General features: G+C 46.4%; 1 protein-coding gene across 2 annotated transcripts in view; it reads left to right on the top strand.

Annotated features, from left to right (window-relative positions):
* Blnk (B cell linker) overlaps positions 1 to 24,284 on the top strand; it is a 75,392-nt gene that overhangs the window by 24,729 nt on the left and 26,379 nt on the right. For both annotated transcript variants that reach the window (XM_042263511.2, XM_042263507.2), the window contains exons 2-8: positions 593 to 658; positions 5,170 to 5,219; positions 11,677 to 11,717; positions 13,498 to 13,654; positions 16,102 to 16,265; positions 21,343 to 21,427; positions 22,518 to 22,586. In XM_042263511.2, coding sequence (XP_042119445.1) covers positions 606 to 658; positions 5,170 to 5,219; positions 11,677 to 11,717; positions 13,498 to 13,654; positions 16,102 to 16,265; positions 21,343 to 21,427; positions 22,518 to 22,586 — 619 coding nt within the window. In that variant the 5' untranslated portion in view covers positions 593 to 605. The remainder of the gene's footprint in view (positions 1 to 592; positions 659 to 5,169; positions 5,220 to 11,676; positions 11,718 to 13,497; positions 13,655 to 16,101; positions 16,266 to 21,342; positions 21,428 to 22,517; positions 22,587 to 24,284) is intronic.

Below are 24,284 nucleotides of genomic sequence, written 5' to 3'. Positions count from 1 at the left end.
AGGGCAGGAACTCAAGGCAGGAACCCAGAGGCACGAACTAAAACAGAAGTCATGGAGCAATGCTGACGTAGTAGCTTGCTCCTCATGGCTTGCTTAGCCTACTTTTTTTTTTATAGAACCCAGGACCATGTGCCACAGTGAGTTGGGCCCTCTCACATCAATTATCAACCAAGAAAATACCTCCCACAGGCTTGCCCACAGGTCAATGTGGTGGGGACATTTTCTGAGGTTCCCTCTTCCCAGATGACTCTAGCTTGTTTCACATGGACATAAAGCCCATTTAGCACACTAGGCAAGTACTCTAATATTGAGTTACATTCCCACATCCAGAATTCTTTATCCAGTGATAGGCATGGAACATTGTCTATCCAAAGTATCTGCCATACTACCAAGTGGCATCTCCATCTTCAGCCATTCAGGTTACAGTGTCCAACGTCACTATTTCTGGTAGTGATTTCTAGACTACCTATGACAAAGTTGCCCTGGGGTTGGGTTGTACTCCAAATAGGAGTGCCTTTTGTTAATGAAGGTAAAATTGTATTGTAAAAATCAAACAGATGTTAATATTTTATGTTTGTAATTTTTTTTATAGACAACTTCAAAAGATGGTCCATGATATTAAGAACAATGAAGGTGGAATAATGGACAAAATAAAAAAGTAAGTTAGTCTCTATTATTTATATGGAAGAAGTCAATCTGGGCTGAGTGGAGAACAAAGCTCTCCATCATCCAGTGAGGACCATGTCGCCTCTCCCCATTTTACATGACCAGGAAGCCGGGTGGTTAGGTCCACATTCTGGAAACAGGAAAGCAGGGGAACTGGGCCTGAGGGATCTACAATTTTCCATCCCCATGGAGAGCTGTGCTGGGCCTACTCAAGGTACCTTAGCAGGAAAACCACTTGGATGACCGCTGAGCTGAGGCCCAGGGATGAACCTGGAGAAGCCAGTAAGAACTCAAGGAGATTCAGCCCGGCTTCTCTTGGTCAGCCTTGTCTAGGTGCTGCTGAGGCAAGTATGCCTTGCTTTTTTGTGATGTCATATCGCTGGTCTACATTTTGATTTCTGCTTTTTTGATTGCTGCCTTAAAATCATGTTTCAATGAACTCTGGAAGAAGCAAAGCCAGAATCCTGAATTTTTGTGTGAACCAAAATTCCTTACATTAAAAAAAAAAAAAAAAAAAAAAAAGGCAACAGAAGTTAGGCTGGGTGTCGTGGCACAAAATTGAAATCCCAACTGTTTGAAAATTTAAATCAGTCTTAAAGCACTTGTAGGGTACTAGCATGCATAAGACCCTGCATTCAATATATATGCATGCACTCGTGTGCATACACACACACACACACACACACACACACACACACATACATACACACACACAGAAATCGTACACACTCTTGCATTTACCACTCAAAATCTAAGTCAAGATGAAAAGATAAATAGTATATTGTTTTGTCTTGTGAGATAGGGTCTTACTACGTAGCCCTAGAGGACTTTGGACTTGCTATGTAGACAGACTCACAGAGAAATACCTGGCTAGCTTCCTTGGTGGGTGCTAGGATTAAAGGTATTTGCTATCACACTCTGCCTAGTGTTTAGTCTTTAAATTTGCTTTTTTTTTTTTAAATTAATGTAACACTGATTCACCATGAAAAAAAAAAATCAAAGAATTTGGAACCTATCAGGAATGCTCACTTCCTCCTATTCTCCCGCTGACCCACTCCCCCAAAACAGGCATCGCCCTGGTGAGTCATTACACATGCGTGCCTCTCTGTATATGCTTTTGCAGGCATGCATACTCCTACACTGCACGTGCCCACACATGGACATTTTCATCTCAAGCGGCATGATGCTGCATATACCATTCTTCCTGCTTGTGGTGTTGGTTCTACCACAGACCTCTTTATTAGTATGAGACAATAAACCACGTGTTTTTTAAGTGCTGTTTGTAGTAGTCTATTGTAACAGCATTGTAACTAAACACTAGATTGGTGGGAGTGTTAAAGCGGAGAGTGTAAGTTTTAACTGGTAACATTTTTTTACTGTGATAGTTTCACTTCAGTCAAAATCTCTAGCATTTCCTTCCCATTCAGTTGTCTCAGATAATACACCAGTGAGGGTCTTTTCATACTTCAAGTACTCCATTAATCTAAATTTCTGAAATAAAAGTTTTAAGTGAAAGTTAAAGCTTTATCACCATTATCAAATTTCCCTCCCTCAATTTTGTGCCAACAGCAGCATAGATGGTTCATCTCTCTGTGTCTCTAGAACAGTGTATTCATTCTCATTGATTTTGGCGGGTGTCTTAGAACCTAACATGTATAGGATGGAGCCTCAGCACACATGGAGATTGGCAGGTAGTGGCCATGGTCCTCTGTAAGGGGAAGGGGTCATTTGTGAAGGAGGAGAGTCCATCTTCAGGCTCCATTCTGCCAGAGGTGTGTGGTCATTTCTGTTCATCCTTTCTACTATGGAATCTCATTCCCCACACTAGTCACTGTCGGAGTCGCTGGCAACTCCAGATTCTCAACTCCAATGTTCTCTGTGTGAGGTTGCTCTCCCATGTTCAGTCATATGGCAGCAGCCATGGACCAGCAAATGTTCCTGACAGTTTCTATGTCAAACATTCTGCCTACTGTCCCCAGAGCACTTTTCCGTGTGTGTGTGTGTGTGTGTGTGTGTGTGTGTGTGTGTGTGTGTGTGTGTGTGTGTGTTACATGCACACATGCACACAGAAGCCAGAACCGAATGTTGGGTGTCCACCTCCATTGCTCTCCATGTCATTGCCTTGAGACAAGGTGTGTCACTGAACTGGAAGCTCACTGTTTCTGCTAGCCTGGCCCTCAAGACGTGCCTCTCTCTCTGTTCCCAAAAGCTGTGGTTATAAAGATGCCAGTTTCTCACGTGGGCAACAGGGATTTGAATTCGGGTTCTCATGCTTGCAGAGAAAATGTTCCTACCGCACCCCACTCCCAGCATCTTCCTAGGCCCCAGAACGCTTTTCTTGATGAGCCGTGTTTCTTCTTAGCTGGAAAATCTGGCTACCATGGCCATTACCATGAAGGTCAAGGGCTCCTGTCTCACTGCAGTTGGGCTTCCCTGTGAAGTCAGACAACAGGTTCTCTGTAGTAGAAATCTTAACAGGTCTTATTAATAAAATCAAACCTGAGGCCAGTTATTGGGGTGAATGCTGGAAGATCAGAGAAGCAGAACAAGCTACAGATACCTCACCTTGCCAGTTCCTCAGCTGGTCTTGTCTCCTCAGACTGGAAGCTTCTGTGTCCTCATCCCAATGGCTCTCAGCTGAACTGTTGCTCAAAAGCCTGAGGCTTAACCAGCTAAAAGCCTCTAGTTTCTGGTCCTCACGCCTTATATACCTTTCTGCTTTCTGCCATCACTCCTTGGGATTAAGGGCGTGAGTCACCATGCTTGGCTGTATCCTTGAACAGATGGATTTCTGCCTCTGGAATGCTAGGATTAAAGGCATGTGCTACCACTGCCTATCCTCTATGTTTAATATTGTGGCTGTTCTCTTCTCTGACCCCAGATAAGTTTATTAGCGTGCACAATATTTTGGGGAACACAATACCACCACAGTTTTCCCTTGAGAGGAGGAAGCACGGTTGAGCACACTGGTTCCTCTATTGCAAAGTCTGTGATGGAGTTCTCATGGGCCATGGGCCATGCGTGGAAACGCCTGTGAAGTATTGGGTTTAGTGTGTGTGTAGCTGACAGCTACTCATTACTTTGAATTGCTTTTTATTCCTGGCTTGTGGTCAACAGCATTCTCTCCCCCACCCCTGTGTGTGTGTGTGTTTTGCATGTACACATTTGTGTGTGTGTGTGTGTGTGTGTGTGTGTGCAAATGCATGCAGGTACACGTACATGTATGTGCTCATGTATATGGAGACCAGAGTCGACATTCCTCTACTACTCTCCACCTTAGTTTTCTGAGACTGGATTTCTCACTGAACTGCAGCTCATCAATTCAGCTAGACTGGCTGGCCAGCTCCTGAATCCTCCTGTGTCCAGGCACCAGTAGTGGATTTATAGGCAGGCACTACCACACGCAGCTTTTTGTGGGTGGGTCCTCACACCTCTGCATCAAGCACTTACGGACTCATCTCCCCAATCACACAGCCACCCCTAAGTCTGTCCTTTATTCCAAGATGAGTTGAGCTGTTAAAACATAACGTCCTGTGACTAGGGGTTGATAGTGGGTGGTAGTTTGCCTGCGTGTCTTGCAATGTTGCTGTCCATGGACATCAGGCCCCTTTGTGTTCTTGTTGCTCTTCCCTGCAGTCCCGTTGACAATCTCTTGATTGGATTTTATATAGGATCCCTATACAAAAACAAATATTGTTACTTTTGTAATCTACAATTTTGGTTTGTAAGGGGTTTTATGTATTTCTAAAATAAAATAAAAATTCCTAAGTTGATTTTTAAAAAAGAAGTGAAATATATATATAATTATTACCATATATACTGCTTCTATAAAAGAAACTAATATTTTAGTAATTAAAGGCTACTGGATGTAAGTTTTATCTGTGTGTACTTTAAATTTCATTAAGGAAATCACTCTTAAGTAAAATGGGTAATTATTATTAATTAGTAATTTACTATAAACCTTCCATCTTGAGATGATGCTTGCTCATTTGTCATTTTTTTCTGATTCTGGGGATTGAACCTAGAGCCATACACCTGGTAAGCAAGTGCTCTACCACTAAACCATAGCCTCGGCCCCATATGCCATGTATTGAAATGGTATAAAATGATTTTTTTGTTCAACCTATGAGCAAAGTACTTATTGTTGATGATTTTGTCCCTTTTTAAAAAGCATTTGTGAGCCATTAAAATATAGTTCATCTTCTCTTACTCTTCCATCAGCCAATGAGCATTGACCTTCCTCGAACCATTGAATGCAGTATTAACTGGTCTTTGGGCCTCACAGAGCCCTTCCATGGCTCAGCCTAGCTTGGGCCAAGTCATAGGCTCCTGGTGCACTGTGGAGAATACTGGCTTCATTACATACACTGAATTCTCAGCGTGAGGGGCCCAGAAGGTATTCTAGTAGTTATCCATCTCTTATCTCTGTGCTGGCTTGTGCTGTGAGCCTTGACAACAGTTGTCCTGACCATTGACCCGTGTTCTACCGGTTCTCATCTACAGGCTGAAAGTCAAAGGACCTCCAAGTGTTCCTCGAAGGGACTATGCATTAGGTAAGAGTATTTCTAAAATACATTAGCTGGCTTTTGTCTAATGTTCATACTTATTTCTTGGGGAAGGAAGTATCTTGTACTTATTTGAAAACAAAGGATGCTCATCCTGATTTTAAGAATGACCACATCAATGAGGCCTTCAATACAGTGAAAATGTACTCCACCTACCCATCCACTCACCCACCCACCTCTTCATCTACCCACCCACCAATTCATCTGTTTACTCACCTAACCCACCCATCCACTCACCCATCCACTCATCTATCCATACATCCATACATCCATTTGCTATTCATGGGGCTATTTATCATGCATATCCCATGTGCCTGGCATATACAAGGCCATACCTACAAATGAAATATAGCTTCCACTGCCAAGAATTGATAGCCCCAAAGGAAGCTGATGTTAGAAATATCTACAATTAAATGTAGTAAGAAAGAGTGGTCCTGGGCAGTACATGGCAGTGGGGACTAATCTATCCTGCATAAAAGCTATTTGAGGATCAGAGAGATGGCTCAGTCAGTAAAGGGCTTGATATGCAAGCATGAGGACCCAAACTTGACCCCCAGAAACTACACAAAAAGCTGGGCATAAGCCAGGCCATGGTGGCGCACGACTTTAATCCCAGCACTTGAGAAACAGAGGCAGGTGGATCTTTGAGTTCAAGGCCAGCCTGGTCTACAGAGCTAGTTCTAGGACAGCCAAGGCTACACCAAAAAAAAAAAAAACCTGTCTCAACAAAACAAAACAAACAAAAAGCCATGCGTGGTAGCATTCACTTGTAGTCCTAGCACTGGGGAGAGGGAGACAGGTCAGTCCCAATGAGAGACTCTGTCAATAGTGGGGGAGGGATCCCTAGGAATGTTACTCAGGATCAACCTCTGAACTACTCACACACCTGCACACACACAGCTCCATTTCAACTAGAACCAACTTTGGTCACAAAAAGTCTAATCTTGGGATCAGTCGATTTATAGCAATGGTAATCAAAGTCAAATATTCAACACCTTTGTCTAGAATAGACAGAACCCTACACTGCCAAGCATTCAGCAAGTTCAGACAGATACCCATGGGATTCCTGTGCAGCATGGAACTAAGAAATAGGGATTTTGTCCAGGGATTAAAAAAAATTCTACCTAATTCTTAAGTCAAGGAAACCTGTTCCCAAGCATAGCTAGATGTGAACAAATCATTCTTCTCTACAAAGATGGAAAAAGGACACAACTCTGACCTTTTCCATATCCAAATGGGTATGATGGGAAAATCATGGAAAGATGGATTCTTGTGTTTAAGAGGAGCACTGGAGGCGATTCAGACCAACATCCAGCCTGGACTTATCCCTTCCCCCACAGCAGTACCCTCACAAATGAGACCGCCTCCCATGATGGTTTCCAAAGCCTACCCGATCCCCAATGGATGGACAGCCCTGACTGGATGTAGGGTTCTCCTGTCTCCTAATGGCCGCTCAGTACAAGCTTTGACGTCTCAAAAGACATCAACACAGAATCAAAGACATCAACTCAGAAGTGATCGGTTTATTCTGTAAAACAGACATTTCCAGGTGCTTCAGCTTTGAGTGGTCAAATATGTCATGAGATTTCCTGTGTGGCAGTGGGTAAAGGGCCTGCCATACAAGTATGAGAATTTCAGTTTGAATCCCCAGAAACCACATAAGGCTGAGTGCTGTAGCAGCCTGTAATCCCAGCACTCCTGTGGCAAGATGGGAGGCAGAAACAGGAGAATTCCCAGAAGCCCATGGGCCAACTAGCTTAGCATACACAGAAATGATCAAGAGACCCCATTTCAAACAAGATGAGGCCAAGAATGGCACACAGCTGTGTTCACGCACACAAGAACACACACACACACACACACACACACACACACACACACACACACACACACACATTTTAAAAATAGTTTCCCAGGCATGATGGCTGCTGTGACACATAGCAAGGAGCTGGCAACGTGCAGTGGCAAAGAATCGTGGTAGGTGGGAGACAACTTAGGCAGTCTGGTAAGGTCTCTCTGAGGAGGTGACATCTAACTCAGGTACTAGGGGACAAATGTGCAAGCATATCTGTCCCTTGTAGATGAAGCAGCAGCGTTAGAGGTGACAGACTCAGATGTACCTCAGTCAGCTTTCAGAAACCTAACCAACTATATATAAGAGGGACATCTTTCCTCTCAGTTGCTTGCTCATCCCTTCCCCCATGGCCTCTCCCTTCTTTGTTTTCTTCTTTGGTGAAAGGCAGAAACATATGCCATATTTTCATCCTTTTGCCTAAACCACATGCCGTGAGGCTTATTGTCAATTCCTACTCTTCCTTGACCTCTGCAGGAGTGAACCTTCCTCTGAATCCCACTGATTCCAGCCTTCAAGTAGCTTTCCTGCTTGTTGCCATGGGTACAGCTCAGCCCCTCATCATCTCTTGTTTGTCCTTGGACAGAGCTTCTAAGTGGCTCTCAACACCCGATTCCATTCCTAATTCTCATCCTCCATCAGAGAAGTGAGCCATGACACAGTTTTCTTCATCTCGAGGTCCCACTGGACTCTCCTTGGCTCACCAGAGTGCAGTCACAGGTCACAGGGCCCAGTGACAAGGTCCTCTCACATCTAGCCACTGACTGTGTAACTATGGGTATGACCCTTCAGTTCATCCTTGTCATTGAGGAATGGAGATCTGCTAGATTTTGGTCCTAATGCTACAGCAAGCCTCTCTGACATTCCCTGACCTTAGGAATGTGTAACTTCCCATCAGTTGAACACCCAAAAGTGTTCTCTTTGACCTCAAACACCTGATCTCTTCCTGAAATGCTCCATTTAGTCTTTTCTTATACAGTGCTGGGGCTCAAAGCCAGGGGCTTTGTATATGCTAGGCAAATGCTTTACTATTGAGCTACACCCCCAGCCCCTCCATGTAGCCTTGATATCAGTGCATCAGTGTCTCTTGAAGCACAGGAATGTGGCTTGCTTCACAGTCTGATCCCTAGTATGGTGGCAGCAGTCAGCTGGGGGCTCATTAGATACACATAGCCTCAGCCCTGCCACACAACTCAACTACTGAGTCAGAATTAGCATGACCTCCCACAGAGTAAAGTGAAACAAGCCTGCTTTAAGTCAAATCCATCCAAGTTTCCAATCTTGGAGATCAGTCCTGTGCACTTTGCCGACAGGGCCAGCTCTCACTCCTGCTCTTCCCCTTAATCCCTGGAAACTGTCTTTTTGGCAACACCAGCATCAACCCTTGCAGGTGTGCGCCCCTTTGCCCTGTCCTCCCCCACCCCTAGCTCCTCATGTCCCCTGCTCCCCTGTGTCTTGGGGCTGCCATTCAACTGCCTTCACGGGCTCAGAAATCAGCCCCATGGCTTCTCAATGCAGGGAGTGTCCAAGGACCTCAAAGGTCACATACAGAGACAGAGACAGGCAGACAGACAGACAAGGGGCAGGGGCAATCTGTCTCAGTTCTGCAGATAAAGAGCACCCCCAAGGGAAGGGCCTCAGGTTTTAGGGGTCACTGCAGAAATCCTCTGGCCACTCCACAAACCCCTGAGGGATCAGATCTGAACAAGGCTTCTCTACTTGCACCCTCTGTCTCCGATCTCCAGGGACTCTCAGGAGACACCCCACCCACTCACAAAGGTTTGCTTAGTACCAACCCGGTCCCCACTGATGGCATGCAGGGAGGGCACTGAGCAATGGTGGAAAAAGTAGAGGTTCCCCAAAAGAATGAAGCTAGAGCGTCCCTGTGATCCAGCAACCCCACCCTAGGGTGAAGGTAAAGGGAAGGCTATCATACACCAAAGAGACATCTGTGCCTCTGTGTTTGCTGCTGAGCCCAGGCATGGAAACAACCCCAGTCTCCATGCTGATGAGTGGATAAGGAGCATGTGGTTCCCGCACAGAATGGAATTTGTAACCTGGGTGGAGTTGGAAGGTCACTATGCCAAGTGAAGTAAGCCAGGCACAGAAAGACAAATCCGGCACATGCTCACGCTGCATGTGAAATCTATTGTGGCAGCTCTCACAGAACTGAACAGAACCGAGACACCGACCATCAGAGTGGTGGTTACCTGAAGCTGGCAAGGATGTGGTGAAGGAGGCAGGGCAAGTCCACTGGGAGCGTGAAGTCCCAGCGTGTTGTTTCACAGAATTATAGAGAACAATGTACAATGAGTTCCAATAAACTAGAGAAGTACTGAAAGTCCCGTTTGAAGAGACAGGTGTGTCTACCCTGCTTTAAAAATTATACAATGGATATGCAGATTGAAACACCACATACTAACCTATTGAGCTGTATACATTTTTTATGTTTTCATGTGTCAATTAAAATAACTTTTATTTACAAATTAATTCATTTGGGCCTAATGAGAGGCCCCAGAGGATACAAGAGCTTGCTAGGAAAGCAAAAGGAGTTGAATTCAAATCCCAAATGTTCACCTAGAGGTTGGGCATAGCTGTGTGTGCCTGGCCAGCCAGCCTAGCTGAAACAGTCAGTGAGTGCCAGGTTCAGTGAGAGACCCTGCCTTAAAAATTAGGGCAAACATCAACATCTGATGGCTGTCAGTGAGTGCCAGATTCAGTGAGAGACCCTGCCTTAAAAATTAGGGTGAAGATCAACATCTGATGGCTGTCTCTGGCACCCATACATATACATAGGCATGCACACCCTAACAGGGAACAATAAAATTATATGATTATATGATTAAAAGGACAATGGAGAGAAAGGGAGAGCTCTCAGGTACGGCCTGCCACAGAAGCCCAGAGTCTACAAGGCCACGCTTCGTCCCTGGAGGAATGAGCTCTAACATTGCTGGTGCCCTGTCCCACTGTCCTGAGTGGAGCCAGCCTCCCTTTTTCCTCCTCGTTTCTGTTTACCTTCATCCTGGTGGGACGGGAAAAACTGCCATAGAGAGAGCACACTGTATTGAGTGCTGGTGTTCCACACAGAACTGAGACTAGAGAAACACAACTCGGGCCCATAGTATTTTTAAAAGGAAAGGACTGGAACACCACTCAATCTAAGCTTCCAAGGTAAGTAGAACCAGAGAGGCAAAAAAAAAAAAAAAAACCAACTGTCTAAAGTTGCTCTCTGGAGTTTTTGTCAACCTGACATGAGCTTAATTGAGCCTTCATTGAGGAGTTACCTCCATCAGATTGGCCTATGAACATGTCTGTGGGTCATTTTTTTTTCTTTAATGATTGCTGTAGGAGGAATCAGGCTACTGTAGGTAGAGCCACCCCTGGGCAGCTGGTCCTGGGTTGTATAAAAAAGCAAGCTGGGTAAGCCATGGGGAGCAAGCCGGAAGCTGTGTTCCTCCATGGCCTCTGCTTTGATTCCTGCCTTGAGTTCCTCTCCTAACTTCCTCAAAGACTGGCTGTGATTGGGACCCATAAGGTAAATAAATCCTTCCCTTCCCAAATTGCTTTTGCTCATTGTACGCAAGGAGGTGCAGTGAAGAAACTGCCGACACAACCCCTCCATGGTATGGTTAAGGGGAGGGGCTTCCTTGTGCAAAGGAACGAGAAAATACAGTGGCATCTGAAAGAGTCCAGAGCAGAGAGAAAGGAAGCAGACGTGGCCAGAGCGGTCCGTGAGAGAAGGGAAAATAGGTTCAGGAGACAGACTAGTGCACCCTGAGGTGGATGGAGGGAGAGACGGAGGGAGGGAGGGAGGGAGGGAGGGAGGGAGAGACGGAGGGAGGGAGGGAGAGATGGAGGGAGGGAGGGAGGGAGGGAGAGAGAGAGAGAGAGAGAGAGAGAGAGAGAGAGAGAGAGAGAGAGAAGTGAGAATAGAATAGTGTTGGGGTAACAAAGAGTCGAGATCTGAGGTGAGAAGGGCCAGGATGGGGGCTTTGAAATGTATAACAAGTACCTGTGAATAGGGAGTGTAGGCGCCTGGAAGCCAGCATGGGCTTTGATATACGGCCACAAGTACATTGTCCCTTCTGCCAAAGGTAAGGGAAATGACTCCTCCTAGCAAAAGGGAACCAGTTTCACAAGTTCTTGAGGAATGCTGGCTTTTATCTAACCACCAGAAATCCTCCTGTAGTCCAGTCTGAGCTGGGCCTAGACTCAGTTTTGGACTGAGTTAGTGGGCCTGCCGTTTTGGCGCGGAATGGGTTACCCTTTGGACCTGACGGTCATGGAGTTTATTAAAACAACAAGACAAGTGTAATATTCCAGTCATGTCTCTTGACAAAGCAGGCCGGCAAGCAGGCCTAGGTAAAGGTCCGCATTGCTAAGCTCCTGCAGGACTTCTCTATGTGCTTTGAGATTCAAACTTTCTAAGAGATCAAAAGTGAATGACAATTTGGCCGCATTTACCGTTCAAGGCCAAGTAAACACACCCGAAGGCCCACAGAAGAACAGGCAACGTTGGTGCCTGGGGGTGGGTGAGCTGGAGCTGGCCAGCTGGACTCACGCTTTTTGCTCTGTGTCCCTCTCCTGTTACAGACAGCCCCGCGGATGAAGAGGAGCGGTGGTCAGATGACTTTGTAAGTATCTGCTCCTGGGATCGGGGTGTGGTGTGTGTGTGTGGGGTGCCAGCCTTCTGGGGGAGACCTCTCAAATGGTTTGTTTCTGAATGCTGATTGGCTAGCTGAACATCACAGGGAGAGGGACCCAGAGGACTGAAAAAACCTCTTCCCGGCAGGTGGCCGTGACCTCACTGGCAGCTGCCTTGACCCGGTGCTGACCACAAGCCGGGCTGAGCACTTTATATGTACAGCCTCCAACCCCGGTCTCAGAGCTCACAACCACACAAAAACAGAAGTGTTTAAATAGTTCTGTACTGATGGGCCTACTTCTGACCCAAGACCCCCACTACTCAGGTACCTCCTGACCCCAGGCAGGAGACCCATCACAACAGGAATTAATGCCAGAGCTGGTACACACGTATAATCCCAGTACTCGGGAGGCTGAGGCAGGAAGATTGAGGGTTCAAGACAATCTTGGTTACTTGGCAGGTGTGAGGCCAGCCTTGGCTATTTAACAAAATCCTGCTTTGTGTCAAAAGGGCCTTAATGCTAGGCACCGGTGCTTCTAGAACCAGAGTAGAATGCTTGATTAACTTGCAGTTTCCAAACTCAAACCTGGGCCTTGCGACCTCAGAACCAGGCTGTTGACTACCAAAGTACCTGCTATGACCAAAAGAACGTCAGCCAAGCTCCCTAGGTCACAGAGTGAAAAAGAGGAACCTAGCCACAGTGACGCGGGCAGGTGATACATCAGAGTGAACTGTCGATCTTCTCCAAGTGGCTCTGCAGTCCGCACCTGTGGGGAGCTGAGTCTTGCCGAAACTAGGCTTCCTAAAGTTTTCTTCAGCACACCTGTGCCCTCCCACAATGTTAGCATGCTCTGATCTGCGTTTCGATTTGTAAGGGACCCTACACACACCACACCCCCACCTCACATATAAGGAAACAGGTCATGAGGACAGACCTGGCATTCCCACCGTCCCTCAGTGAGATGGGGACCCACGAGGCAGATATCCAGGCCAGTGCCCAGAATCACATTTGTCTTCACCACCTGGAGTGGATGTGGTCTTTGAAGACAGCAGTTCCTCCTGCTTTAGCCGCAGAAAAAAAGAAAAGAAAAAAGGGGAAGAATGACCTCACTGCGGGTCACTTGGGCATAAAGTTCCTCCCTGAACCCAGTGTAGCGGAAACCAGTGTCACGGCTGCGCCCCCTGCTGGCAGCAGCGCAAGACCACATCTGCGGCAAAGGAGGGGAAGAGAGGAGGCCGCCTGCTGGCTGAATTAAGAATTTGAAAGGGAGCGAGGATGGGTATGTTGGAGGGCTAGGTGGGAGGAAAGGGGAAAGGAACATGGTGTACTTATAAGAAGTAATTTTTTAAAAGAGGGCATAGAGCAAGGAACACAAAGTAAAAACAGCCTGGAGAGTAGGGACTGACCTATCCCAAAGTCAGACAGCTGAGATTAACAAGGATTGGGTAAATAAATGCCCCTGGCCGTTATTTTTATTTCAGTGGTCTCCATAGTATGAAATTCAGGCTTGTTCCTAAAGCCTTTAGACCAGGCAGAGAAACCTCGTTAGAACATCACAAGTGTCCCGTCGTCTGCCCTGGAAAGCTCTGTGTGGCTCCTGTGTGGTCGTGGTGGGAGCTGTGTGGAGCAAGCAGGTGGATGCGAAAAACGTCTCCCCCGGCCTCAGTTTCCTGTCCTCCGCCGCAGGAACCGCCCCTGCCTCCTAAGGTAGGAACTGTCCACCCCGCGGCACCTGCAGGGATGCCAAGCATGGTGCTTATATTTGCAGGACAGTGACTATGAAAATCCAGATGAGCATTCGGACTCCGAGATGTACGTGATGCCCGCGGAGGAGACGGGCGACGATTCCTATGAGCCGCCGCCCGCAGAGCAGCAGACCAGGGTGGTCCATCCAGCCCTGCCCTTCACCAGGGGCGAGTATGTAGGTGAGGCGACTGTGGATGCTGGACCCACAGGGAGAGGAGATGGGCAAAGCTAGCTGCTGTCTGAGGGTCCCTGCCCTTCTCCATTCTCACTTCCAAGCGGCAGTCCCGGAGCTAGCAGGTGTAGGGGCACGATTATGGCTTTTCCATTTTGTGGGGAGCATTTTCCCTCAGATTGTGAGCGTTGAACAGGTTCCCTGCACTGATAAGGAAGTGTACCCTAAGGGCTGACCTTTTAGCCCCATGGAAAATCAACCTGGACATTAGTCCTCTTTCTCCTGGGAACTCCTTCACCCAAGACTCTGAAACTTCTGAGAAGTCCAAACAGAACAACAGTGCTCTTCAAGGACCTGAGTGTCCACTAAGGGTCCCTCTGCTCTTGGGCCAGCAGCTTTCCACACAGGCCATTCAGACAGGGGATGTCTGAGAGGGAGTGGGGATGCCCGTGAGCCCTGGGCCTGCAATCAACCTCTGAGGTCAAACGGACACAGCACGAGTCTGGCTTTGAGGCATACCACTGTGGTTTATTAAGAAGCCTGACGTGGTAGCACAGGCCTATAATCCTAACTTGGGGGTGGGGATGAGGAAAGAGGATCCCAAGTTCTCAGGCTGGGCAACTTAGCAAGACCCTGTCTCAAAATTGAAAATAGTTTTTTTTTTTTTAAAGCAAAACATAAACAAACAAACAAAACAAGCCGAAGCTGGCTGGGCATGTAGGTCAGTGGCAGAGCTCTTGGGCAGCTTGTGGAAGGTGCCAGGAGGAATGGGAAGGTCTTCTCTGTTCTCACCACAGCAGGTGACTAGGTTTCCGAAGGCGGGGTATGTCCACAACCAGGGCAGCTTGCATGTATGCAGCAGGACCACCCTGCTGTCGTCAGCAACCTCTCCCCAGTGTGCCGGGGGGCGCTGGTTCTGTGGTCCACAGTCAACCTGTTAGGCCCTTACTGTGGCCTGAACCATGCTCAGCCCTGAGCATTTAGCAGTGAGCAAGGCCGCATACTCCTGCTATGTTCTGTAGGTTGCATGCTTTGTAGCCATGGCTCCTTAGCCCTGTCAGTCTTGTGGAAGAGGGAGGCAGCTTCCCTGTGTGGAGGAAGGAAAGATTGCAGCGAGAGAGCTAACTGTGCCATGGTTACATCCGTGGGAGGGCTGGGCCTCTCAGCTCCCACACTAGCAGGCACCAGGCCCTGCCCCATCCACTCCCCGCTGGATGTGGTACCTGACTTTGTTCACTCACTACAATGATGCTGAGAAGGAAGAGGCTGTATTAAGTGCACACGGCAAACCAGAAACCACAATTCAATTATTCCTCAAAGCCTGCCTTCTATGTTTTGCTACTTCTCGTGGGTTTAAACATTGCATTAAGAAGTCTATATAAACTCCAAGAGCTAGAAATAAAACTGGCAATGATAGGCTCAGCAAAGCAGATGCCCTGGTGTGTGAGCACAGTGAATGTGACATTGCCCGCATACCTCAGACAAAGAAAAAGCAAGCGCTAAAAGTAAGAATGGGCACCAAGAAGAGCCATGGTGTCAGGGTGTGACAAGCAAGGTAACGTCACAGGAGGCAGCAGGAAACCCAACAGCCTGCTGTAAGCCAGTGTGTTGCCTAGGATGGAGAATGCCAGGGCATCCCTAAGCTAAGAACTTCTGAAAAATATGTCAGTCCAATCAGAACTCAGCTCACAGCTTTGCTGGGCAGGCTGGGTATCTGCAGCTCTCACAGAGCGTGGTGGTATCAGATCCATTGATTAGGCATCCATACAGCACCAGCTGCTTTCCCAGAAGCTTTTCTTATTCCTACAATAACTCTAAGGTAGAGAGTACGAGCTTCTGCCTTAAAATGAGCAGTTGCAATTGGTCGAAACAGGTGCAGTTAGTTGATGGCAGAGCAGAAGGAACCCAGATCCCTTAGTCAGGCTTCAGAACCTGGACTCTCAGATACCTGCAGAAAAGAACAGTCCTGGACAGAGCAGGGTCACCTGGCTTCTCCAGGAGTTGAGGAAAGGAAGTCCTTGGAATAACCTGGGGTTCCTGAAGGACTTTGAAAACCCATCACAACAGACTTCCTCCAGAATTAGATCCAGAGTGGGGCCACCGTTAAAGCCCCCCAGATGGCACTAATGTGTAAACACAAGTGAGAACCACACTCTCTGCTTCTGCATGCTGCTTCTACCCACTGTGCTTAGCAGGGTGTTGGGCTCTCAGCTCTCTGGAACCTGTGGACTTTTATCACTGCCCTGGGAGTATGGGCCTAAGGATCTCCTGCTAGTTAGCAGGTAGGTAAATGAACGGTTGAAGCTTTCAGCCCAGCGTTCACTCCTTTAAGAACGCTACACTGACCCTTTGCAGTTACATACGTGCCTTTGGCTGTGTATTTTCCAGATCCCCGTGGTATCCACATAACGAATGACCTAGAGTCTCTTTTGTGTTGTTTCATGTTTGTTCAAGATAATCGATCCAGCCAGCGGCACTCTCCGCCCTTCAGCAAGACGCTCCCCAGTAAGCCTTCCTGGCCTTCAGCGAAAGCAAGACTGGCCTCCACTCTGCCAGCTCCCACCTCTCTTCAGAAGCCTCAGATCCCCCCCAAGCCCAAAGACCTCCTCGATGACGAGGTAAAGTAAGCCTGCTCAAAGGGCCGCCTAGGAAGGGACCCAGAGGGGCCAGGAAAGTAGGCCTGAACTGGTCTCCCTCCCTCCAAGCTCTACTGTCCTCCAAATCCCTCAAGGTGACACTGAGGGGAATTTGCTTTCTCTAAAAATGGCACATGTGACCCATTTTAATCATGTCAGCTTTCCACAGAAGTGGGGTGGATGTACTGGATCTGTGTCTCTCCTATCATCCCTGCCATGTCTCTCAATGACCTTCACAGCTCTTGCTTCCCACTCCTGCTCCCAGCCCCGGGGAATCCAGAGACCCACCTCATCAACCTCCCCTCGGTCAGTGCCTGCCTCATGAGAGTCTTCCTCCACTTGGGATTGGTGCCTTTAGAAAGCAACCCAGTGAACTGGCCAGGCTGTCTGGCGATGGCTGCCTGAACCTAGTGGTCCTGGCTCCCACAGCATTTGCACTTTAATGACAGAGACAAGCCTTAGTTGGGACACAGTCATTAAGAGTCTCCCACAGGAGGACACTAAAGACAGCTCTAAGCCCTCAGCAGACAGACTCTTACCGAAGCTGCTCGAAGAAATCACTTGTTTTGAGAGGCCTGCAGGTAACAGAAGCTGTGGCTTGGGAACCTGTTGTGAAATGATCTTTATTTGCGGCTTAATATAATTTCTCATCAGGAGACAGAAAAGAGAACTTTTTAACACACAGTAGAGACAGCTTCTAGGTCTAAATTCCCTCTGGTCCTGTCAGCTCTGTGATTTTGGGCAAGCTGGTCAACATCTCTGAATCAGTTTTTTCCCTCTTACTATTTTGATATTTATTTAATAAATAGGTAGATGACAGATAGAGATATAAGTATATTTCTTACACACACACACACACACACACACACACACACACACACACACACGTGTTCCTATCATATTCTAGACTTTATACAAAGCCAGTTTTCTAGTTTCTCCTGAGGACTGAAGGTGGCGATAGCCAACACTGAGTCCGAGCTGCTGAGCCTCCTGGTAGCTCAGTTCAGTTGTGAATGGCTCCCGGTCCCTTTTCCATTTATCATGGGCTCCTATACCTTGTGTACACCTTTATCCTGAGAGGCTCCTCACTCCTGTCACCTCTACACACTTCAGTGCCTGACTCCTGAGCTAGGGATGGCGAGAAGCTGATGGCAGCGGACTTAGGGAGTGGTGGGTTCTCAATGCTGAGTCTGTCTGTCAGTCAGTCAGAGAGGTGATGCTGTCTCTTTAAGGAGGGCACAGAGTGGCAGGGAGCAGTAGAGAGAAAGGAACCAGTCGGACTCTTAGCCGTTGGCAAATTCACATGAAGATATGAATTTAGACACAGACCAGACACCGTGGGCTGTGCCGGGGTCTCCGTTTCTGTGATTAGGTGGGAGGGAGCTCAGTGAGGCAAGGCAGAGTTCCGCACACCGCATCCCTGCAGAGGTGGCTCAGGAAAGCCTGTACCAGTGGGAGGAAGTATACAGGAGACTCTGTTCTAGGAGGAGCCCGTGGAAAGTTGAGACATTAAAAAGTTTGCAAAGAAAAACCAAAACAAGGGTCTGGGTGACAGTTCAGTTGGTGAAGTATTTGCTTTGCAAGCAGGAAGACCAGAGTTCAATTCCCACAGAAGCCACACTAAAAAGCCATGGGTCGGGAGGCTGGCCTGCAATCCCAGCACTGGTGGAGACAGGCTGGTCCTTCAGCCTGACTGGCTGGCCAGCCGAAGTTAATTAGTAAGTCCCAGGCTGATAAGAGGCCCTGTCAAACAAAGAAATCCAGTCTCAAAAAACAAACAAACAAACAAACAAACAAATAAATAAAAGTAAATAAAACTAACTAAACAAAAAATCAAACATAGCCCACAAAGTGGTCAGCACCAAAAGAATGACTTCTGAGGTTGTCCTCTGGGCACATGTGTGCTCCTGTACACAAACACACACACACACACACACACACACACACACACACACACGCACGCACGCACGCACGCACGCACGCACGCGCACACGCACGCGCACACGGGGCTGAGGAGGTGGTTCAGCTGATAGAGTGTTTTTTCTAGCAGGAACAAAGCACTGGGTTCCATTTCCAACACCACATGAATCAGGAGTCATGGCAGAGGGCAGCAGTCCCATCATTCAGGAGGGTCAGGGTTCAAGGTCAACCTTGCCTATAGAATGAGTGAAACCAGACTAGGCTACATGGGACCTTGTCTCAGGAGAAAGAAAATAAAGAATCCACAAAAATGAAAAAGAAAAGACAAAACCCACACACATGCACACATACACACTCAACTTTTTCTTTTTCTAGTACTTAGAACCTTATGCATCCCCAAAACTTTATTTTTTATTTGTTTTGTTTGCTGTTGTTTTTTTTGTTTGTTTGTTTGTTGGTTGGTTGGGTTTTTGTTCTGTTTTGTTGAGACAGGGTCTCTCTATGTAGCACTGGCTATCCTAGAACTCACTATGGAGACCAGGATGGCACTACAGCTACGGTTTATAGATTGTCCATGGGATAATAAAGTTTACATCAAAACATCACGGTAATGCCTGCAGTCTCTTTAAGGTGCAGATTGTGATGTGTCTTCAGTATGCACCAGTTTTGACAGCTAGCAATTTTAAATCAGTACTGGAATTACTGTACTGTACAGAATTTCCAGTAATGAATTGCAGTACTGGAAATGCACATTGCATAGACCCTCTCCTTGAACAAGCAGAATTTGTTGGGATTGGATCAAGTCTTTCCTGTCATTGGTCTTTTGGAATAAAAATGTCTTGGTTCCACAAATAGCATTACTCTAAATAGACTGGATTCTAGGCAGTACAGACAGGACCGCTCCTATTGAAGGTGCAGAAGAGATGAGAGACAGCAGCTGACTGGAAAGAGGAAGAACTCTAAAAGAGGAGTGGAGGGGTGGGTTACAGGAGGCATGCAGGTGGCTTCTGCGCACTTGAAGTTCTCAGCACTCAGACTGGGTTCAAATCCTGTATCTACAGCCTTGTGCAAGCTATGTGTTTTCTCTGTACCTCAGAGAGGGTGGGGGTACCCACCTGACAGGGCTGTTAGGATGGCTAAGTGAAATGACAGGGTTTTGTTGTTGTTGTTGTTATTTTGTTTTGTTTGGGGGTCTTGTTGTTTTGTTTTGGTTTTTGCTTCTCTGGTAACCTTTTTGTCAATCTATCAGGCCAGATTAGAAAAATTATTTTAAGACCTTAGTAGCTCATTTGTGTTTTATCAGTATAAAATCTCTCTCTCTCTCTCTCTCTCTCTCTCTCTCTCTCTCTCTCTCTCTCTCTCTCTCTCTCTCTCTCTCCATTTCCATTAGTGGTCCACTGGTTGTAGACAAAGACCAAGAAAATTTAGTAAAGAAGTAACTGATTTAAAAAAAGTAACAGTGCTAGAAAAACTATATATCCACATGCAGGATAAGGAATTCGACCCCCTCTCATGCCATATGCAATATTAACCAGAGTGGATCACAGATATGAAACTATTGGGCTCTTAGAGGGAAGGAAGCGTAAGTAGAAATCTTTATGGCCTTGAGTTAGGCAAACAGCAGAGAAAAAAGATACACAATGTGGACTTAAAATTTAGATCTTTGTGCCAGAAGTGATGCACCAAGAAAGCATGAGGAAGGCCTGTTACACATGCCTGTAATCCCCACCCCGGGAATCTGAAGCAGAGGACTTCAGTGCAGTGCTAGTCTATGCACATAGTGAGACTCTAAAAAAAAACACAAGCCATGCATCTTATAATGGACTTATATGTAGGACATATAAGGAACTAATATACCATAACGATAGAACGTAAATAAACCAATGAAAAGTGGGAAATTGTTGCTGTAACGCCCACGTTACCAATACCCATTCACCATGTCTGAGCCAGGGGCTGCGGATTAGAAATTAAGAGACAAAAGGGGGAGAACAAGGGAATCTGTGGCTGTTAAGTAGAATTGAATAGTATTGTAAAATAAAATAAAATAATAAAAAAAGAAAGAAAAGAGACGAGACAGCGAGTCATTCGCCACAGCTCAATGCCAAATGCCAAATGCCGTTTATTGAAAGAGGGAGGAAACCTCAAATACAGGCTTACAGCACAATGGAGGATCCCCGGAGGGCAGAAGTTTGCTACCCAATGTTCTACATTCTTGCATCTAAGTTGTTTACACCAAATGCATCTAAATTGTTTACACCAAATGCAGGATACAGGTGAGAAGGAAACCGGCAGGGAATATGAATAGGGAGGACATCTGGTCAAGGTCAGCAAGCAAGGCGACAGCCACTCACAGTCGGGGTGGAGCCCACAGGAAATAATATTAATAGTAAAAGATATGTATATGGATAGTAAGTACCTAAGCAGTAGCCATCAAAGGAATATAGATCCAAACTATAAGACCTATCTAAAGTCATATTAAGTATTTTAGAAGCCTGGAAATCAAAGTACCCAAAATTGGCTGAATATTGATGTAGTAGTTTGAATGAGAATGGCCCCCATAGTCTCAGGCATTTGAATACTTGATCCCCAGCTGGTGGCACTGTTTGGGGAGGTTCAGGAGGTGTGGCCTTGCTGGAAGAAGTATGTCACTGGGATAGGCTTTTGAGTTTATATAATCTCACCCCACATCCAGTGAAGGCTCTGGTTCACACTTGTGATTAAAGATGGGAGCTCTCAACATCCTGCTACCATGCCTTCTGTTCGCTATTGTGCCTCCCCACCATCAGGGATGCTTGTCCCTCTGGAACCCTAAGCCCAAATAAACTCTTCCTTCCATAAGTTGCATCTGCCCCTGATGTTTCATCACTGAAAATACAACTGGTATTATACATTTTACTTAAGAGGCTTCAGTAGCCATGGACTTAGCACTCATGGGACAGAGCCTAGTAGACAAGCCCCTGTAGATCCAACGGATAACTAAATGCCAAAAGGCACCCCATTTTAAACTTCACCTCGTGAAATTTTCTAGTATGTGAATTATAGTCCATTAAAGCTTTCACAAAAACAAAAATCTCTTTCTCCCACAGTTAACTATGAACTTACAGCGAGCATTCTCTTCATACACTTCTGATTCTTTTAGGCTGATTATGTGGTCCCTGTGGAGGATAATGATGAAAACTATATCCATCCCAGAGAAAGCAGCCCACCGCCGCCTACTGAGAAAGGTAAGCATTTGGAGTTTAGAGTACCTGAAAGCTTCTAGCAGTTAGCCTGCACCAAGCTGTTCAGCAGAAAGTGCTGAGGAACGGAATTGACAGGGCTTCTACTCTGTAGCCACACCCCTTTTGGCTAGGGGAGCATCTGGTTCAGAGCCTTTCTCCTCCTTCCATGTTGATGGTTTTAGACTCAGGTTACAAAAGCTCTGGAGCTATTACCTTCAGCTGCCTCCATGCAGAATGGTTCCCAAAACCTAACGCTCACAGGATTGCAAGCCACAGGGTGGATTGAGAAACAGTGTACTGCGAGCAAGTCTGTGGAGGGATGATAAAGTGAGAGCCCATGTACTCTCATCCTGGCTCTTTAGTTCCATCTATCTCAGGCCTATGGGATGCTTTGTCTGTAAATCCTGCCAGGGATAAGAAATGCTATCACCAACACGTGTCTCAGATCAGACGTGGAAACAGCACCTTCTGGAAATAGTGACTTTGGAAAATATAGTCCCGGGCAGGTGATACTTCCCATCTAACAAACTGGACCAGAAAAAAATGTCCTCAGCTTTCTTGGGGTTTTTGGTTGTTTGTTGTTTAAAAACAATGCTCTCCTATATTCCCCAAGCATGAGCAATAGCTTTAAGACCAAGCCACCCATTACACAAAACAATACCTACACATCCCCTCTCTTCTCCCCTCAAACCATCTCAAAATCCAAGAGAATTTGTATATGGAAGGGAAAGAGTGATTGATTTGACACCGCCGTGTATAGCTTTAATATACTTTTGATTAAAACAAAACAAAGCCCAACTCTCTTTTGTCTCCCAAGCCTCCGGGGGCGGCGGGGGTGGGGTGGGGGGGTGGGTGTGACATTCTGATCCACATGTGCTTTAGCAGATCGTCTTATTTCACTTCTTTAATCACCAATCTATGCAATCCAGAGCTTCCCCACGAGAAGATTTCTGTGGATGGTTTATGTGACTAATAGGGGTCATGGAATCTTTGCAGATTCTCTGGCTTGACCACTCATCTTTCTCTCTACAAGAACTTTCCTCAGTGGAAAATACCTGTAATCACTCCATGTGTGCAAATTTGTGTATTTCAGCTCCCATGGTGAATAGATCAACCAAGCCAAACAGCTCAAAGCCAATGTCACCTCCAGGGAATGTCATAGGTAAAGTATATCTATGGTTGCTTTGGTTTTGAATCTATTCCAAAAGAGATGCACAACTAGGATCATACGTGAACAATCACCTATATCCCCAAGTTTCCTGATAACGGGGAACAAAGTCTTAGTTTCATCGATGCCCACAGGCTTCCTGGCATTGCCCTGACCTCTGCCCACTGGATTCCAATATAGATGTAACCAACCGTCTTATTAAATAAGAAACACAGAAACAATGTAAAAGAGAAAGCCGAGAGGTCAGAGCTCAGAGCTAAAATCTCACCCTTCCTCCTGCTGTCCCAGCTTCGCAAAAAGAGACCTACTTCCTGTCGGTTCGTTTTTTTATAGTATGTTGTTCTGCCTTCTCATTGGTTGTAAACCCAAACACATGACTGCCTCGTCACTGTCTGAATGTACAGCCCCCTAGGTCTTAAAGGCATATGTCTCCAATGCTGACTGTATCCCTGAACACACAGAGATCTTATGGGATTAAAGGCGTGTGCCACCACCGCCACACTCTTGCTATGGCTCTAATAGCTCTGACCCCCAGACAACTTTATTTATTAACATACAATCAAAATAATATTTCAGTACAATTAGATTACCACCACATTCCAAATGATCTCCCTAAATGTGATGGGCAAAACATGGTGCCAACAATCTCTGAGTTGAGATCAACTCCTAGCCGGGTGAGAACCGCCAGTTTAAAGAAACCAAGCAGCTCAGTCCATAGGGACTTGTCTCCCAGTGAGAATTTGGAGAGAGTGAAATGTCTGGTTGATCTGTAGCTTTTATCAGGAAAGGATAGATAGAATCTGTATTTCGGAGCTTTCTCTAAGTTGGTATCATTTACAATTCTGTCCCCCTACCCCACCTCCCAAAAAAAACCTTGAAATTTATAAATCCCCATAAATGTGCAAACTGAATTTTACACTAATGTAGCCCAAATTGTTGCAGAATTGCTGGATGGAATCTTTGTGTGCATGCTTCAGAGTATGGGATGCTACATCGTCTAGTAATAGCAGAGAACAGCAGTCTCCAAGAATGCTTGCAAAGGGATGGAGCTCTGGGGCTTTCGTGGCTGACGTGGGGTGGGGTGGAGTTAACAGAACAAACGAAGCTGAAGTAGAGTGCTGGGGAAAAAACACAGAAGCAGGACACACCGAGGACCTGGAAATGAATTTCCTAGCTGAGAAAGTAAGCAGCAGTTGGCACCCAACCTGCACCTTTAAAATGAACACTTCTGAATTTCTGCTCAAGACAGAGATAGAGACCAATGCTGATTTTCCCTCCTGCTTTTATGCTTTTGGTACATCATCTACCACACTTGTCCCTTAGAGTGTCCCAACCGAGAACTGGGCACATTCAGAAAGGAATGTGGGTGCCTGGCACACCACTGTTGGGGTCAGCCCACTGATGTGCTCCTTGGTCTGGCTGTACTCTGGGAGAGCAGAAGGGCCTAGCTGGTGAGTAGAGGGGTCTGTCTCCACTCTCCCTTCACAGTCACAGAAAATCCTTAGGCCTCTTTTCGAGAGAGGCAACTGTTGCTGGAGGGCTTCTCTCCAGGTTCCCCAAGTCCCGCAGTCCCACAATCCACATATAAAATAATCACTCAGACGCTTATATCACTTATAAACTGTATGGCCGTGGCAGGCTTCTTGCTAACTGTTCTTTTATCTTAAATTAACCCATTTCTATAAATCTATA

The sequence above is a fragment of the Peromyscus maniculatus genome, chromosome 1 (assembly GCF_049852395.1).
Source record: "Peromyscus maniculatus bairdii isolate BWxNUB_F1_BW_parent chromosome 1, HU_Pman_BW_mat_3.1, whole genome shotgun sequence".
NCBI lineage: Eukaryota > Metazoa > Chordata > Mammalia > Rodentia > Cricetidae > Peromyscus > Peromyscus maniculatus.
The sequence above is the reverse complement of the archived record's forward strand: the minus strand, read 5'-3'. Positions and strand labels throughout refer to the sequence as shown.